General features: G+C 39.5%; 1 protein-coding gene across 1 annotated transcript in view; it reads left to right on the forward strand.

Annotated features, from left to right (window-relative positions):
* LOC104155270 (transcription initiation factor TFIID subunit 1-like) overlaps positions 1 to 17,289 on the forward strand; it is a 32,745-nt gene extending 15,456 nt beyond the window's left edge. Inside the window, 22 exon segments of the mRNA XM_009702573.1 lie at positions 303 to 452; positions 614 to 733; positions 912 to 1,087; positions 1,778 to 2,019; positions 3,288 to 3,501; positions 3,761 to 3,926; positions 4,095 to 4,306; positions 4,553 to 4,661; positions 4,868 to 4,966; positions 5,571 to 5,748; positions 7,143 to 7,210; positions 7,591 to 7,713; positions 8,849 to 8,941; positions 9,017 to 9,101; positions 9,622 to 9,689; positions 9,774 to 9,890; positions 12,672 to 12,698; positions 12,700 to 12,798; positions 14,104 to 14,202; positions 14,471 to 14,621; positions 15,413 to 15,590; positions 16,674 to 17,289. Coding sequence (XP_009700875.1) covers positions 303 to 452; positions 614 to 733; positions 912 to 1,087; positions 1,778 to 2,019; positions 3,288 to 3,501; positions 3,761 to 3,926; positions 4,095 to 4,306; positions 4,553 to 4,661; positions 4,868 to 4,966; positions 5,571 to 5,748; positions 7,143 to 7,210; positions 7,591 to 7,713; positions 8,849 to 8,941; positions 9,017 to 9,101; positions 9,622 to 9,689; positions 9,774 to 9,890; positions 12,672 to 12,698; positions 12,700 to 12,798; positions 14,104 to 14,202; positions 14,471 to 14,621; positions 15,413 to 15,590; positions 16,674 to 16,890 — 2,991 coding nt within the window. The 3' untranslated portion in view covers positions 16,891 to 17,289.
* Positions 17,290 to 17,742: the final 453 nt, after the last annotated feature.

Consider the following 17,742-nt stretch of genomic DNA (forward strand, 5'->3'; position numbering starts at 1 on the left):
TTCAGTAGATCAAATGTTCTTGTGACTTTCCTGGGAACTCTGCTGCCAAGCTTATACATCTTTGTATATGCCAGGTCCTTTCAGGAGTAGGCTTTTTGCCTTTAATGCCTCTTGTGAGTTATCTAGCGCTTTGGTTCTTCATAGAGTTTTCATCAGGGCAGCTGAAGGATCAAGAAGTGGAAGTCACCCTCATTATGTCAATTGAAATGTTCTCAGTATGACTGGAAGAATCCAAAATAAAAGGCTTGGAATTCACCTCAATGATAGCAGGATTGTGAGGGCATGTTTCTTCTTGCTGGCAGGTGCGCACAGCTCCGTGGAACACCACACGAGCCTTCATTGCTGCTATGAAGGGCAAGTGCCTTCTAGAAGTGACTGGTGTAGCAGATCCTACTGGTTGTGGTGAAGGATTTTCTTATGTGAAGATTCCAAACAAACCAACTCAGCAGAAGGTATAGTTCCCAAGGTTGGGTTGGACAAAGAGCAATAACTGGAAAGTCATATGAGAGAAATGGAGTAAATATGGGGCATCAGGAAGAGAAAATACCAGAAGATGAGCCTAGGGAAGACTATTATGTGATGAGATTAATAGGCTGCATCTTCCTCTGAACAGGATGATAAAGAACCTCAGCCAGTAAAAAAGACAGTGACTGGGACAGATGCTGATCTGCGCCGACTTTCTCTCAAAAATGCCAAACAGCTTCTACGTAAATTTGGAGTGCCTGAAGAGGAGGTGAGCATGAACCTGGATCAGGTTACAAAATTCTCTTCACTAACAATTCAGCAGCTCATGGTGGAAGGGATGTATATATTTCTACTCCGACCTTCTGTGGAAAGGAATTGAAATCCACAGTCATCTACCTCAGTTGTATGTCTCTAAAGCCACTTCTAGTCTGTCTTCCTCTTTCCAGATAAAGAAGCTGTCCCGGTGGGAAGTGATTGATGTGGTACGTACGATGTCTACAGAGCAGGCTCGTTCAGGGGAAGGCCCGATGAGCAAATTTGCACGTGGTTCTCGGTTTTCTGTAGCAGAACATCAGGAGAGATATAAGGAAGAGTGTCAGCGCATCTTTGATTTACAAAATAAGTAAGTTCTTACCTGATGTTTACAGCCTGTCCCGACCTTAAAAGTCCAGAACTCTATATGCCTGGGACTCACTGATATGTAGTGGTATAGATGTTGATTCAACTGGCTGTGCCCACAAAATACAGCACTGAGAAAGAGGGCTTTGGCTATTAATAGAAACTTACAGGTTAGCCTTAGTGTCTTGCTATCATAGACTTTTTGGAAAGGTAGAACGAATTGCATAGTCTGCCACGTATAATGGCATGACCTATTCCACTGTTCCACAGATAAGTAGTTCACCACCCTATTTCCTTTCTTTTTTTGTTTGTTTGGTGGTTAACAGCAGCTTACCATCTCTGTCTTGGGTAGCAGCTGCCAATTCTATGTCCTATTTAGAACTGCCAGAAGAATTCATGCGTTATTCCTTGTTCTGGCCCAACACCTGAGAGTGGAGAGGGAATATAGTGCTGTTGATGATGAAGAGATCGACTTGTTGGAGAAGCTCGGCTTGGAATAACTGATCTTTTGGACATGGGGATTACAGGAGGACTGAGAAGGGAACATATTATTCCTATTCTTGTAGTAGTGATTTGCAACATTAATTTTCAAACCTTTGTGTCATTTTTACCTTTGTATTTCTAGGAAGGTAACAGGCTGATTTTTTGGGGGAGCGGGGACACTAACTGACTGTCAAGGTTCCTCCTGTTTCAGGGTTCTGGAATCCACTGAGATCCTGTCAACAGACACAGATAGCAGCTCAGCTGAAGACAGTGACTTTGAAGAGATGGGAAAGAATATTGAGAATATGTTACAGAACAAGAAAACTAGTTCTCAGCTCTCTCGGGAAAGAGAAGAGCAGGAACGAAAGGAATTACAAAGGATGCTTCTGGGAGAAGACAGTGGCAATGACAAAGAGAGAGGCAAAAAGGACAGGAGAGACAAAAAGGGGCTGTGTAAGTAACTGCAACCACCAGAATGTGCCTGAGAAGGGATGCAGAACTTTGTGTCAGGCTGGAAGGTGTGCTGATCTGGCCTCTTAGAGGAGAGTATGAATTCTGTACAGGGAGAAAGTGTAGACATGCTTATATGGTAGTTCTTCCTTCTCCTGAGCAGTTACTGGCTGAAAATGCATTTAAAGTATTTTCTTTGCCCTGTAGCTTTGCTTATTTTGAACTATAAACTTACTCTGATGTTTCTTTAGATATTCACTGCTGCTTGCTGCTTAAGTTTCCCTTTTTTGGGGTATGTGGGTGGGTGTTTCTGAGTAGTTTTCTCAAGATGTGTTCACAAATAAATCCTGCAACCAGCTGATGGTACTCTAATTGGATCTTGTGTGTAAACATGTATGTGAAACAAATAGGCACAGTATGTAGGCTGATAGCAGTGTCTGTTATACTGTGTGCTGTAGAGGGTATTTGGGAGGTAATTGGGGAGATTTGGATCTGCTGGAGATGTGTTTATTTTAAGTGCATTCCAACAGAGAACTTGACGTAGTACTTGACTGACAGGTAAAAGTGTTTGACCAGTGAATGAACCTCTGTCTGATTGAGGGTGCTCATGACCACTGTTACTTGTTGCATGTGTATGAGCAAAGTTGAGCTTTGCTGCATGTGGGTTAACATTATTGTTGCTGTTCGAAACCCAGATTGGGAATAAATCACTAATTAAATAATTACTAGAATAATCTAGTAAGAGATATGTGGAAGATTTGCTGATGATTGTTGTCTTCTGAAAAGATATCAAGTGTTATTTTGAACAAAATCTCTCAACCAAAATTATGGATGGTGCTGGAAAGATTCTGTGATCACAACAGACAAAGTGAGCTCACTGCCTGTAACACTAGTTGGAGAACTGGATAGCTGTTGACCTTCAGTTTCTGCCGGATCTCCATACATATGATCAAAACCACTGTAACTATAAGCAATCTGCAGGGCCACGTTGCAGTTGTCTTACAGGTTGCACTTAGACACCTGCAGGTCCTTGGTGACTGTAGCTGCTCCTTCTGGCTTTATAATCCATATGGATAATTCAGTAGTTTACTTTTGTTTCAGAATGATATATGTCATGATAAGAGGACATGAATAAGCAGGAGAAAGACTTCTGTTACTTAGGTTTTCCTGAATTTGTGTCTTAGAAATTTTTAAGCCAGAACTATCTGCTGTATGTAAACAATGATGTTTCTACAGTGTGAAAGAAATTAAAATTTAACACTCTCTTGTAGCATCAGCTTCAGGAGCCTCAGCAAACTCTCACAAAGATGATGACGCTGCCTCTGTAACCAGCCTTAATTCCTCTGCCACTGGCCGCCGCCTCAAAATCTATCGCACATTCAGAGATGAGGATGGGAAAGAATATGTGAGGTGCGAGACAGTTCGGAAGCCCGCTGTTATTGATGCCTACTGCCGAATACGGACTACCAAGGATGAAGAGTTCATGTAAGACCTATGTGATATTTTTTTTTTTTTTCTTTTTAACTTTGCCTGTAGATTATTTCATTCTGTTGGCAGTATGAAGAAATGTAGAATTGAGTCCAGAAGCCCGGCACTGTAAGAGATAGATTTAATGGCTGTCTTTGGAGAGTTTTATGAATTTTGTGCAGTGATTGACCTGGCAGAAGAGTACCTGGTAAAGCATCAACTCCGATGAAAAACTTGTGTGGTGGTTTTTTGTTTTTTTTTTTCCTTTTCTCCCTAGACGAAAGTTTGCTCTATTTGATGAACAGCACCGTGAGGAAATGCGGAAGGAGCGGCGCAGGATCCAGGAACAATTACGGCGGTTAAAACGGAACCAAGAAAAAGAGAAACTCAAGGGCCCTCCAGAAAAGAAGCCCAAGAAAATGAAAGAGCGTCCAGACTTGAAAGTAAGCATATCCATACATAAAGCATGCTAACAGGTCTTGGGTACTGGAGAAGTTTTCTGTTCTAGTGATGTACTAAAGGTCTGACTAGGGGATTTTAATGATACTTTGCCTCTAAACTAGGAGCCTATGTATGAGTTCTGATCTGTCATTTTTCTTACATTTTTGCAGCTAAAATGTGGAGCCTGTGGTGCAATTGGCCATATGAGGACTAATAAGTTCTGCCCTCTTTACTACCAAACAAATGCCCCACCTTCTAACCCTGTTGCAATGACAGAGGAGCAGGAGGAAGAGCTGGAAAAAACAGTAATTCACAATGATAATGAAGAACTCATCAAAGTCGAAGGAACAAAAATTGTCCTGGGAAAACAACTGATTGAGAGGTAAGGGAAGAAGCAGAGATACCGATGGGTAGTAAGAAAAAAACAATTTAGAGCTTAGTGCAGAATACTGATATGCATATTAATCACAGGAATAAAGTGACAGGGCTTTACATAGACTATTGCTACAGTATTTCGATTGTGCGTTTGGTATTATGGCAGATGGGACCAAAGCCAATACTGAACGACAAATGATCTTGATTCACAAAAGAGCTGGAGAAAGTATTATGCTTTTTTGGTTTTACCTAGTGCGGATGAGGTTCGCAGGAAATCACTGGTCCTGAAGTTTCCTAAACAGCAGCTTCCTCCAAAGAAGAAGCGGCGAGTAGGGACAACGGTTCACTGTGATTATCTGAATGTGAGTGAAGGTGCTAGTAAGCTGACTGCAGTATCTCTATTTCTGTTTGTAGCAATTGGCCAGTTTCTTTACTACTCCTGTGCATCCTCTGCATGCAACACAGATACCTGCCCAGTAAATTAATAAACTAAATTGCCTAGAATTCCTGTGGGTAAATATTTTGCGTCTTGGAATTGCCTTAATTTTTCTGCCTTTCATTTCTTCAGCGTCCTCATAAATCTATCCACCGACGGCGAACAGATCCCATGGTGACACTGTCATCCATCTTGGAGGGCATCATCAATGACATAAGGGATCTTCCTAATGTAAGTTTAAGCTATGAGGCCAAAAACCTGTGTCTTAAGCAATATGGTTGAAGTAGGTTATGTGTTGTAGGCACCAAAATTAGGGTAGGCTTTTCTCAGATGAGTTGTGTGCCACCTCTTTCCCCCCCACCCTACATGCGGTTGGTGTGCATTATTTCATAAGTTATTTCAGCTCAGAATCTTTTTGAGATTAAAATGTCCATATTAGAAAATAATGTTGAATAGTTCTGTATGGATGGATATGCAAAGCCTGGGATGTGATTTCTTTTTTTTTTTTTTTTTTGTCCCCAACAAAACGAGAAAAAGATGCATAACACTCAATGTAGCAAAAGATTAAATAGAAGATTTGAGTTGAAATGAGAATTTAAACTTCAGTTTCTTGACTTCTGTGCTGCATAATCAAAAATGACATCTGAGAATTCTTTGTGAGATTTTTCTTCTTATAATGGTATTTAAGAACATTTTGTAGAAAGTGATAGCCACTGTGGGGCTGAGCTTATCATATTTTATATGTTAGTGCCTATTCAGCTGTGGAGGTTAAACTGAGATTGGCGGTGCTAGCACTGTGTTAATAAGCATTTGGTTTTTTTCTTTTCATTCTCAGACATACCCCTTTCATACACCTGTAAATCCAAAAGTTGTCAAAGATTATTATAAGATCATTACTCGGCCCATGGATTTACAGACCCTGCGTGAAAATGTTCGTAAGCGGCAGTACCCATCCCGAGAAGAGTTCAGAGAACATCTGGAATTAATTGTTAAGAACAGTGCAACATACAATGGTAGGCTATTAACAACGCAAGGAAACTATGTTTCTGCTAATACATTGTACGTGTACAAGGTGTGGATCTTTTACTTTTAGAAATAATGAAAGCAACAGAAAAGCAGAATAAATTCACTGTCAGATGGCAACAATAAGCATATGTTTTTCCAGATACACCTGAAAGGCTATATTAATGAGCTAATTCATAAATAAGAAAGAAGTGGACTCTAGCATTTAGCAGTAACTAAATGATGACTGTGACGTAGTAACTGAAGTTCAATTGTGGACCTGTCAATGACTGAAGACGCTGGTGCACATGTTAACTCAAACTGCACTGAAGCAAAATTGTGCATATCCCCTTCATATAGGGTGAAGCTAAGCAAAACATTGTTTTCGGTAGACTACATTGTGAGTGTCCTTCCTTTTTGCTTTCAGACATGAATTGGTGGGGAGATACTTGTGAACTTATTTTCTCAATATCATGCTTTAGTGAATGAATCTTTCAATATAAATAGGAATAGTTCACAGCTTTTGAAGCTATTGCCTTGGAGCATGCAGCTTTGACTAGAGTTTACTGTGATCATTTTGCATATGTTGGTGGTTAGTTGCAATAAATTCTTCCCCATTTGGGAAGGCCAGAAAGCTAGTTTTAAAAAACAAACAGTGTAGATTCTGCAGTAGAGCATGCATCTCCTGGGGAAAAGTGCTGATTCATTGAGCAACTATAGGTCAGCTGTATTCTGACCACTGATAGAAAGGTCTTTGTCCAAAAAGTATTCATTTGACAGATAAAAAAACCTCCCAGCTGCACTGAGACTCTCTGGGCTGTGCAGCATTTGGGGTGACACTGACAGCACTGGTTTTGTGCCTTTACTGCTTCCTTTATTATTTTGACAGCTAAGTCACTGTTAGCCTAATAAATGAGGTTTTTTTTTCATAGTTCTGTTGTAAATACTTTTTTCCATGTCTGAGGAATCCTGAAATTATTTAAAACTGTGGTGTACTGAATATTGCTTAAATGTCCATCTTGCCTTCCTTAGCAGTTCTGCTTCACTGACTGGATTTAGTGAAGGAAACAGAAATTTCATGACTTACGCTCTGAAAGTTTGGCAAAGGTAGAGGGCTTAGAGACTAGTCTTCCACAGGCACAGCTCCTTTCCCATCGGGTTTCCAAACCTTAACAGAATGTATACCAACAGTGTGAATATTTGCTACAAATTACCTTTTCTCATGTAAAATCTATACTAAACTTTAGTAACTGTGTGTATTGAGAGTATACTTGAGGATACACTCTCAGTGGTGCTAGAAATACAATCAATGATGCTTTAGGAGTAAAGATTAAGTCATATTGTGACATAATTGGCCTTTTTAATTAGGCTGGAGTATCTCACTGTACTTGCTGTGTGTTTGCAGGGCCAAAGCACTCACTGACACAGATATCTCAGTCCATGCTGGACCTGTGTGATGAAAAGCTGAAAGAGGCAAGTCTTGTGAATGAGTTGTGATCAGAGTGGAGAGGGGAGGGATGATCGAGGTGGTTGAGGATAGAGGATATGAGTAGGCAAAACACAGGGCTTTAAGGAGAGTAATAGAAGAATAAGGGAACTCGTCCCCCCACCTTGAAGTGTATTTGAATTTTTACAATTTTAAACAGTTCACACTGGAGTCTTTCTCAAAAAACAGATGCTCATTTGTTACTCTATTTACTTTATCTTGTGGGATTATATCTAGGCTATTATCTCCCCTTATTTACAATTGTCTTAATAAAAAGGTGAATGGGAGTCTCTTTGGGACAGAGTATCCTGATATTAACAGTTATTAATCTAGGGTCAGCCACTGATGTTCCTTACTCTTATTGCAGAAGGAAGATAAACTGGCTCGACTAGAAAAAGCAATTAATCCCCTCCTGGATGATGATGATCAAGTGGCCTTTTCCTTCATTTTGGATAACATTGTCACTCAAAAGATGATGGCGGTTCCAGATGTATGTAGCTTGAGTAGACTGTATGTGTGTGTGATGTGCAAAATGTGCTGATTATAGTCCTGTGGCTGTATATTTACATTGTGGTTGTTAGTGCACTGCAAAAAAAACCCAACCAACCAAAAGAGTGCTCTGTCAGGGAGCTGGCCTGGGATTTTCTGACTGGCGTAGACACACCTGTACTCACCCCCTTTCACCTCCTTCACTGCAGCAAAGAATTGAAGGCTGGGTTTCAGGTTGGTTTTTTTTCCTGCTGCTCTCACTTCTGGATAGTGCCTGTGTCAGCCTCCCGTTATTATGAAGTCACTGATTTTCATTAAGTGTAGTCATTATAAAACATACTCCTCTCCTGCTGCTCATAGCACTTGCTTTGGTAGATCTTGAAGTACTCTGTAAAGGTATAGTTTTCAGGTGCAAATGAAACACAAGCTGATTTCTAATTTATCTGGTTTACCCAATGTTGTACTAGTTCGTTAGTATTAAAAAAACCCCCCACCCTTAAGCTTACCAAATAAAAGTGCACAGATAAGGACTTCAGTGTCACTCATCTATAATGTGTATCATGAATGAATGGAGTTAGGAACAAGAGTCTGTGGTGGTTAGACGAATGAGAGAGGGCTTAGTGCCTGTCCTTTTTAAAACTTTGCTGGTTCCGATCTCTGTTGTCACTAAGTTCTCATTTCTGATGTTTAGAAACAGATTTTAGAGTTTTCTATGTCATGACACCATGATGAACTGCTAAGTTGGTATATATATCCCCAGTTGCAAGATGAGACCTAGGTTTATATTGTTTGTTTATGGTACAAGCAGTGAGTGTTCTTGCTGGACACTGCAGTTATGTTGTGGAGGAAACAGTGATATATTACATAGAAAAGTCCTTTATATGATTATTATTTTGTATTACATGTTCCTACTGTCAAACAGGTATCAACAGGCCTAGTTAAAAATCCAACTGGTAGACCTTTTTTGTGTCCCTCCTGAAGCTAAATGATTGGATTCAAGATGCTTTGTGATAAATATTTCCCATACATTTTCAGTATTAATCAGTTCTGGAGACTTGCTTTATGAAATTTGTAGCTCAGACTGTAAAAAATTCTACACAGAAGTTTTCTAAACTTGTCTGTTTTCTTTCCTTCAGTCTTGGCCTTTTCATCATCCAGTTAACAAAAAGTTTGTTCCTGATTATTACAAGGTGATTGCTAATCCAATGGATCTGGAGACTATCCGCAAGGTGTGTAGCTTGAACTGAGAAGCCACGTGAGAGATGTTTAGATTTGATTACTTACTGAGTGACAATCTCTTCCAGAATATCTCCAAACACAAATACCAGAACAGAGAGACTTTCCTGGATGATGTTAACCTCATCCTTGCCAACAGCATTAAGTACAATGGTAGGTGGTGAAAACAAGGCTTCAGCTGCCTTCTGTACTTAAATTAATACATCTGGGCACCTGTTCTGTAGTGCTGTCAAGGCCTGAAGCTGTGAATCCTGAGCTTGATTGTTGCTTTCCTTTTCCTGCTGAGGAAAGAGATGCTTAAACAGTGACATTTTAACTGTCACATTGTGCTTTATTTACCACCTTGTGCAGAATGGGACAGTTACATCTGGGGAGGATTTTCTACTTGTTCAGTACACATCTTTGCTTCAGTGACTTGTTTCTGGGAATTTCCTTGAGATTGACAGGGCACAACCTTCCTATCTCCTAAGTCATATTTTTAATACTGGAACAAACTGGTTGCTCTTTGTTAGCTGAATGTGAACCCTGCTTTCTCTTTCTCCTTAGATCAGAAGGTGTTGGGATTTAGGGACCTGTGTCATGACAACTGTGTAACCAAAACCAGTCTTTCTGTTTCAGCAGCTGGAACTAAACAAATGTCAGAATGCATAAAGAGATTTGTTTCTTACTACAGGGCCAGACAGTCAGTACACAAAAACAGCCCAGGAGATTGTAAACATCTGTTACCAGACTTTAGCTGAGGTATGTGGACAACTCTACTGTAATATTTTTTTTGTCTGTTTGAATTTTCTGTTCTGTAACCTTAGCAAGCTGCTTTGTTCTTAGTATGATGAGCACCTGACTCAACTTGAGAGAGACATCTCTACTGCTAAGGAAGCAGCATTAGAGGAGGCAGATCTGGAAAGTCTTGATCCTATGACCCCTGGTCCCTACACTCCGCAGGCAAGTGACCAAGCAAAGTTTTTACTTCCTTTCTTTTAGTTTCAATCTGGATGTTTGATCTAGAGGTACCTCTTTGTTTACTGTTCTCCATCTGTCTGCAGTTTATTAGTAGAGTATCTTGTTGGATGTCATGCGAACAGCTATTTTTAAAGGATGTGTGAAGCGGTTATGATGCTTCACAGAGTGAGATAATACCAAAAACAAAGAAGATAATTTTCCAAGCAGCTTGCAAAACTTGTCTGAAGATGAGCTGTGTACAGTCAGGTACAACTGCATGTTGGTTGTAAATTCAAATACTGTGCAAGTGTATCAGAACTCCTCAGAAGGCAAGCAGTGAAAAGGTAAGGAGAATATGAGGAAAAACCATCAATACTGTAGTGCTGAGAAGAAGCCAGAGTGCTGTTTGGTGGGGGTGTTGTTGAAGAGGTTTATTGTTATGAGCAAAGAAACTGCCTAATATGCTCAGTGAAGTATGACTCCTCTGCATTCTTTGGTGGGATTCTTTAAATTTCTTTATTTTGGTTCTAATGGAAATAACATTTTTTACTCTTCATTATTATTTTCTAGCAGACAATTGTGTGTGTCCATTATTTTCTATGTATTATAGACCAAGTTGGAAGCATAATTTATACTGGAGATTGTATGACAGACTGTTTTTTTCAGTGTTTACAGTTTGGCAAAGTTTTAGAAGCTATTTGGACTTTTTTTTTTTTAATGCTCCTTCTTGCGTTGGATTATTTGGTTGCTTTTGAAAGCATCATTAAAAAACTTTCATCAGGAATGATAAGTTCATTCCTGAAAAATAAAATTGTCTTTGGAATTTGCCTGATAATTTAGGTGACAGCTCAGGGAATGTCATCCTAGTGTCTGAGATGTCTTTCCTTTATTTGGAAAAACTGTTGAAGTTCCTAAGCCTTGGGAAAGGTCTCTGTGTTAGTAACTCAGTGATCAAAATTCAAATGTTTTATACCCGATGTAGGAAGACAGAGCAAAGCTTTCTTTGCAGTTGTTCATCCCAATTGTAGACCAATAATTTTTTTTATTCTGTGCACATCTGGTGTGATTACATATGAAAATTTGCATTTAATTTTAGTTAAGTCAGAGCAGAAGTTCAGGAACAATTTAAGATATTATAAAATTATTTTTAAGAGAAAAATTACTTTAAAATTTGTTTAGGCAATAAGTATACAAAGATTATATGGCTGGATCCAGGATAGCAGGCTACAGACAATTTTTGGGCAATATTTAACAGCCTCCATCCATCTCTCCCCACTCAAAAAAACCCCAAAATGTAGCATTTTAGGAAGCTAGAAAGAACTTAGTAGGAATGATGATTGAATTCAACGGGGTGGGAATACTGAAACTGAGTAGTACAGATCTTCCTGGCAATGGGAAGCGTCAGACTGCAAGGAAGTCTTTGGAAATTAGTTGTTGAAACTATCTATTGACACATTTCAGCGAAGATTAGTTGGAATGAAGGATGATCCCAGTACCTCAGAGAATGAGGGACAAAAATATCATTCTTATTTCTCTCTGAGGTTTCCTTCCTAAGAGCAGTATTACCTGTTCTGATTTTTTTCCAAGTTGGTGATCAGGAGAGAGGAAAAGAGGCCTGAACAGTGAACTGCCTATTAGTTGTCTGCTCCTTCTCTGTGCTTGCCAAAGGAGAGAGCTTCCTGAGCTTCTCCCTTGAACTTGTCATCTGAAGGCCACCCTTTCCCTCTGGTTCTTGGTTGGAGGTACACTCCTGCTTCCCACAGTCCCAAAGGTGTCACAGATGGCAGATCTGGTGATGATTGCTTGGCCTTAGTTCCCTTTATTTCAAATGCAGTTGTGATGACTAAAATTTATCTCCCCATATGTGCCTTCAGGAGTTGGACTCCAGGATATAAAAAACAAATATAGCAAGTAGAGAGCTGTCTGTCGTTTACATGTCTGTTTAAATTCTTAGGAAGCCTGTTTTGCCTAATTTAAATGGTATTGCTGCTGCTCTTAACACTTCTGGGATTATCATGATATATAAACTGTGTATTATAAGGGCATTTTATCAAAAGTTCCTCATTAACTCTTCAGAGGTCACTTTATCCAAATCCCCCTTTTTTTCTTGCTTTTATCAGCTTTAGGGATTCTTTAGACAGTGATTTACATAGAACTGATTGAAAGTTGAAGCTTTCCTATTTCATATGTTATAGACTTTTTCCAGTTCTGATAGCAGCATTTGTGGTTGCAACACTATTTCCATTGAAGGAATGTAAATTAAAAGGGCTATGCTGAGTCAAACCAAAGGTTGATGTAATCAAATATTCTGCCTCCGGGAGGGACGAGAAGTAAGTGGATGCAAACATACAGTGATCCTTCTTACAGTGAAAACCTCTCTGCTTCTGGCAGTTGCCTGTTCAGGCACCTTAAACTGGTGGTGTACCTGGACCATTGTATCTATGGGCTGCAGAGGCCTATTCTCAATAAATCTATCTAATCCTTTTGGAGTCCATTTACGATTTTGGCCTATGTAGGATTGCATAGAATTACTGACTTCTATTTTAAAATCTGCTATTTGGCAAACTTCAAACCTGAGGTTGTGAGCCATTGCATTTTACCATGTTTATTCTTTAAGAATAAATAGTTTATTTTGATTAAACAGTGTTTAATGATATGAACACCGTGCCAGAAAATGAATTTTGCATTTAGTCCTGAAACCCCAGTCTTGCCTCGTAAGATACTGTTCTAGTCTCAGTTCAGTGCTTGAGAATGTTATGTCTCCTGTTTCGACATAAACTTTAGCCACCTGATTTGTATGATACCAACATTTTCCCTTAGTGTGTCACATAGTGCTTCAGTCTATCAAGATGAGAGCAATTTGTCTGCTGTGGACACTCCTATAGCTACCCCAGAGAAGTGAGGAACTTGGGTCAGAATCCTCCATTTTTTTCATGTGGTTGGAGAGTTTGGTTGTATAAGCAAATTACTGAAAGGAGGCAATTACTTTGTAGGATACAGGTGACAAAGATCAGCAGGTTTCCCAAGCAGAGAAGGGAATCCATTTCAAAAGTTATGCAATTTCCTTCATTTTGACTGCTCTGAGGGAAAAGGAAAAATTTAAAAAGCACTGGGAATTGAGACACTGCAAAACAAAGAATAGAGAATCAAAAGCTGCAAAAGAATCTGCCTAAGGCCAAATACTTGTTTGCTTCGCTACTTCTGGGAGTAGAAACCCAGTGACTCATGCTACAAAAGGCTAATATGCAATCCCTTGTTGATTCTGTATAGAGAAATGGTGAAGTATATTCTACAGATTTAGAAGATAATAATTAGATTATTATGGTTGCATCCAGTGATGATTAGAAGCTGTACAAACACCTAGGAAGAGATGGTTGCCACTGTAGATACCTTACAGTTGTAAAAGAAAAAAAAATCAGACAGGTCAAAGATATTAAATCATTATAAATAAACTTGTTACAGTAACCACAGAATATTTTTTTCTTAGTCTTTATTCTGTATTAAACAAAACAAAACTTGTTGGAGGAGAGGAAATAGCAGAAGGAGATGCAGTAGTATCACCATGAAAATAAGTCACCAGGAGGAGGAAGAAGGTGAGGAGGACCATGAGACTGAAGGTGGAACCAGAAAGACTAGTGAGACCTATTCTGAGCAATCCAGACAAACAGAGATTGAATATTAATAGTTCTATCTAGTACTGTGGCTGTCTGAAGCTTTGAGAATGCCTTCTAGATTTGGAAGTCCTCAAGCTTTCTATAGACTTTCAATTTATAGTCTTTGGGACAGAATCTGCATGTCCTCTCTACCTTGGACTCTTGGTGACTGAGGGAAGAACAGGATGGAGAAAGATAGAAGATTTGTTGGAAACTGCTGTCTGCTTTTAAAATGTTTTGTGAAAATAAGCACTTTTTAAGACATAGTGGGGTTTTTTTTCAGAAATAGCTAGGTAAACAAAGAACTTTGGTGCTGTAAGACTGGAGGTGCCCTTTTCAAGGATGAGCACATGAGGATAAAAGTGTGTGGAGACTATGTGCTCTCTGATCTTAGAATAAAGAAGGTCCTTAATCCTTGCTCTGAGAGTGATATACATATATTTTTGTCTTTCCTCCTCTGTATTCCTGCACCCATCATTGTGGTCCAGATGTCAGTCATACCCTTTGGTTTGTGTCCAGTAGTGCCTTCCTCAATGTTACTGCTATTTGTGTTCTCCATTTAGATGCGCCAGGGGCGAGGTAGGCTGGGCGAGGAAGACTCTGACGTAGATATTGAAGGGTTTGATGAGGATGATGATGGAAAACCTAAGACTCCAGCCCCAGTGAGTATATTTACAGAAATCTCAGCCACGGTCTATGTGTTGACTTGCATATCTGTGGTAGAAGTCTCCATAGTATAAGGGTTGTCTGCTGCGTCTGCCACCCTGAAAGACAGCAGTATTCATAGCAATAACTGGACTCTTAAATGTAGTTTTAAAATGTTAGCGTTATGAAATGAGTGAATACTTCAGAATGAAGAGTGTGATAAATAATGGCAGCAGTAGTTTATATATTGTTTGATCTTCACTCTCCCTGTTCTGTATGACTTAGGAAGTTGAAGATGCAGATGGTGACCTTGCTGATGAAGAAGAAGGATCAGCCCAGCAGCCGCAGGCCAGTGTCCTCTATGAAGATTTGCTCATGTCAGATGGAGAGGATGATGATGATGGGAGTGACGAAGAGGGAGATAATCCTTTCTCATGTAGGTGTCCTTATTTATAAAAGGTTGAATAGGAACTAGTTGTTCACAAACCCAGCTTATCTTCTCATGCTTCCGCCATAAAAACATGCAGTAGAGAGTACAGAGCATAATTGGGATATGTAGGCCAGGTGGTCTAGTAGTCAAAAAGGAAGAGAGACAAAAGAGCAAGATGAGAAAACTGGATGAACATAAATGGAACTGAAAAAAAAAAAAGTGGAATTAGGAGTGCTGTAAGTACGGACACAAAAGAAAGCAGAGTTAAGACAAGATCTGGTCAATTGTATTTCAGAAAATGAAAATGCAAATTATTCTGAAAAGACTGGGACTATGAGTTGGTGTGCAGAGCCAGAAATGAGCAGTTTAGTTAAAAGCACAACATTTATTTTGATATTAAACAGGGTGGTCAATGTTACCAGGAACTGGAAGAGGTGTCTGGAGGTTGTTTCCCTGTTTTACTAAAAAACTTGCCATGCAGAAAAGCTTATAGTGGTATTTAGCGATGGCTTCTGAAAATTGTTAGGTGGGAAGAAGAGGGAATTTCTCAGAGTAGACAAGCAAATAAGGCCTTTTTGAGTAGCAGTGGTAATGAGATTGCTTCTGAATAACATCAGAATTGGGTACTCAGTAAGTGGTATCACCTCCCAGATACCCTTTCTGCTGCTTTGTGGAGACTCCGCTTTGTATACATTCCTTACAGTCAATATTGTAGCCTTTAAACAAAGACAGTGTGGAAGATGTAACTGACAGAACAAAACTGTTGATTTGTGACCAAATGTTGGTCTATTACACAGCTATACAACTGAGTGAGAGTGGTAGTGACTCAGATGTGGAGCCCAATGCAGTGAGACCTAAACAACCTCATGTTCTTCAAGAGAACACACGAATGGGCATGGACAATGAAGAAAGCATGATGTCTTATGAAGGAGATGGTGGGGAGACATCTCATGTTATGGAGGACAGTAATATCAGGTAATTAGAGCTGAGAATCTTGTTAAAATAATTCTTCAAAAGAAAATCCCTTCTTTTAAAGATTTCTGAAGTGTTTATCACAAAAAGCTGAATAATATTTCACGTTTTTTCTTTTAAGTTATTTTGTCACTGTTTTTAGTGTTGCAACTGTAATTACCATAATTGCAATTTGCTTCTTATTGACAGAAATTTGGTTTTGCTGTTAGATTTTCACTAATTAAAACATTAGTTAAATTTTAAAAAAAAGTTCTTTCTTCTAAGTTAGGTGATTTCCTGTACATAGTGGTTTTTGAAGCCAGAACAAATAAAGGTTTTTATAGGCTGTCTCAGAAACTACAAGATGCCTTTGAAGTGAAAAGATTATTTAGCTGATTAACTTAATGTTTTTTGGGTTTGTGGTGTTTTTTTTTTTTCCCCTCTAAGAATAGGCATTTCCTTACTTGAAAGGAAACTGCTTAGTTGAAGTCCAAAATAATAAGAATATGCATATTCTGTATTTTGGAAGGAGTTCCATTATTAGAAAATGACAAGTACAGCAATATCAGTGGGTTTGGTTTTTTTTGCATTCACTTGAGAAAATACTGACATACTCTTCTTTCTCTGCCCATTCTGTAGAGTATTAGCATGAGATTCTCTGTTCTTTTTCTACTCATGGAATTCAGTCCCTTAATGCTATTACTGATATTTGCCTAATAAATTATTGTACAGGTAGCTATGCTGGGTCAGGCAAATGGTTGGTCTGGCCCAGTACCTTGACAATAGTCAGCAGAAAATGCTAGAGAAGATGTTGAGATTGGTCTGTCTGCATTAAAGGGGGCAGATGGAAAGTGTCGGAGCGATCTGTTTTTCCTGCCCTGAGTGTATCAGAGTGGGATGAGGATGCTGGTAGACAATTGTTTCATCAGGAGAACTGTGTTTTTTATTTTAAAAAGCTAGCCATTGACAGAATTGAAGCACACAGTTGTTCTGAGCGTTCCACAAGGATTTCAAGCCAGGAAGTTTTAGAGGAGTTAAATACAGAATTGTCAGTATCAGCAGCTGATTTGAAATGATGGTATAGTAAAAGTATCTTCTTTCTTCCAGTTATGGCAGCTATGAAGAGCCAGACCCAAAATCCAACACAAGAGATACTAGTTTCAGCAGTATTGGAGGGTACGAGATCTCAGAAGAGGAGGAAGAGGAGGAACAGCAGCGCTGTGGGCCAAGTGTATTAAGTCAGGTCCATCTGTCTGAGGATGAGGAAGACAGTGAGGACTTTCATTCCATTGCAGGAGACAGTGACCTGGACTCAGATGAATAAACTCCCTTTCCTGAGATGATGGTCATCCTGTGCTACTCTTGGCTCTTGAATTTCTCTTGTCCTGGTTTGGTGTAAGGCAAAATGTAGTGTGGACTGTGTTAACAAGAAGTAGATATTTTTTTATATATATATTTTAATTGGTTATAAAACATGTTATGTGACTTGAGTAAATGCTGAAAAATAAGCTTTAAGCAAGCATGTCCCACTGAAGTTTTGGGTGGTTGTAGCCTGTAGTAGTTCCAGAATCCAGATGATGATTTGTATGGTTTGTTCTTCGCTCTTTTATAGATGTAAAATAATTTCTCCTAATAGTGGACTGTTGGATACATGCATGTCTGTCAGGAAAAAAATGCTTGCTCAGAGTAAAATACCTGCTTTTGATAAACAACTATAAAACAATTTTCATTGCACAAAGGGAAGGTTTTTCTCTAGGACCACAGCATGAACACAGTGTCCGAAGTCTTGGATCCAAGACTGGTTTTGATAATTCCGTAACTACTTTGAATACTATAGTAAACAGATGCCCAATTATTTTTTAAAGTTGCAATTAGTCCTAGAAATCAGAATTTGGTAATTTGTGTCTTCAGGAAGGGTCATTATTCACAGGAAATTCCTCATTTTCAGTCACCTGGAAAGCATGTGCAGGCCCAAAACTCGAGAAAGTTTAACGACACGCTGTTCCTGCGGCCCTTGGGCTGCCCGGTGAACGCAGGCCTTCCCGGCCGGCCGCGCGCCGACGGTACCCGGATGTCCCGGGGGAGCTGCACGACGGCGGGCGGCTGCGCACGCGCAGTTCCGCTGCGTTTGTCGCAACGGCTTTGCGCGGAAGGATACCTGATCTGACAAAGCTGG

Source organism: Cariama cristata, unplaced genomic scaffold (assembly GCF_000690535.1).
Source record: "Cariama cristata isolate BGI_N322 unplaced genomic scaffold, ASM69053v1 scaffold23236, whole genome shotgun sequence".
Taxonomy (NCBI): Eukaryota; Metazoa; Chordata; class Aves; order Cariamiformes; family Cariamidae; genus Cariama; species Cariama cristata.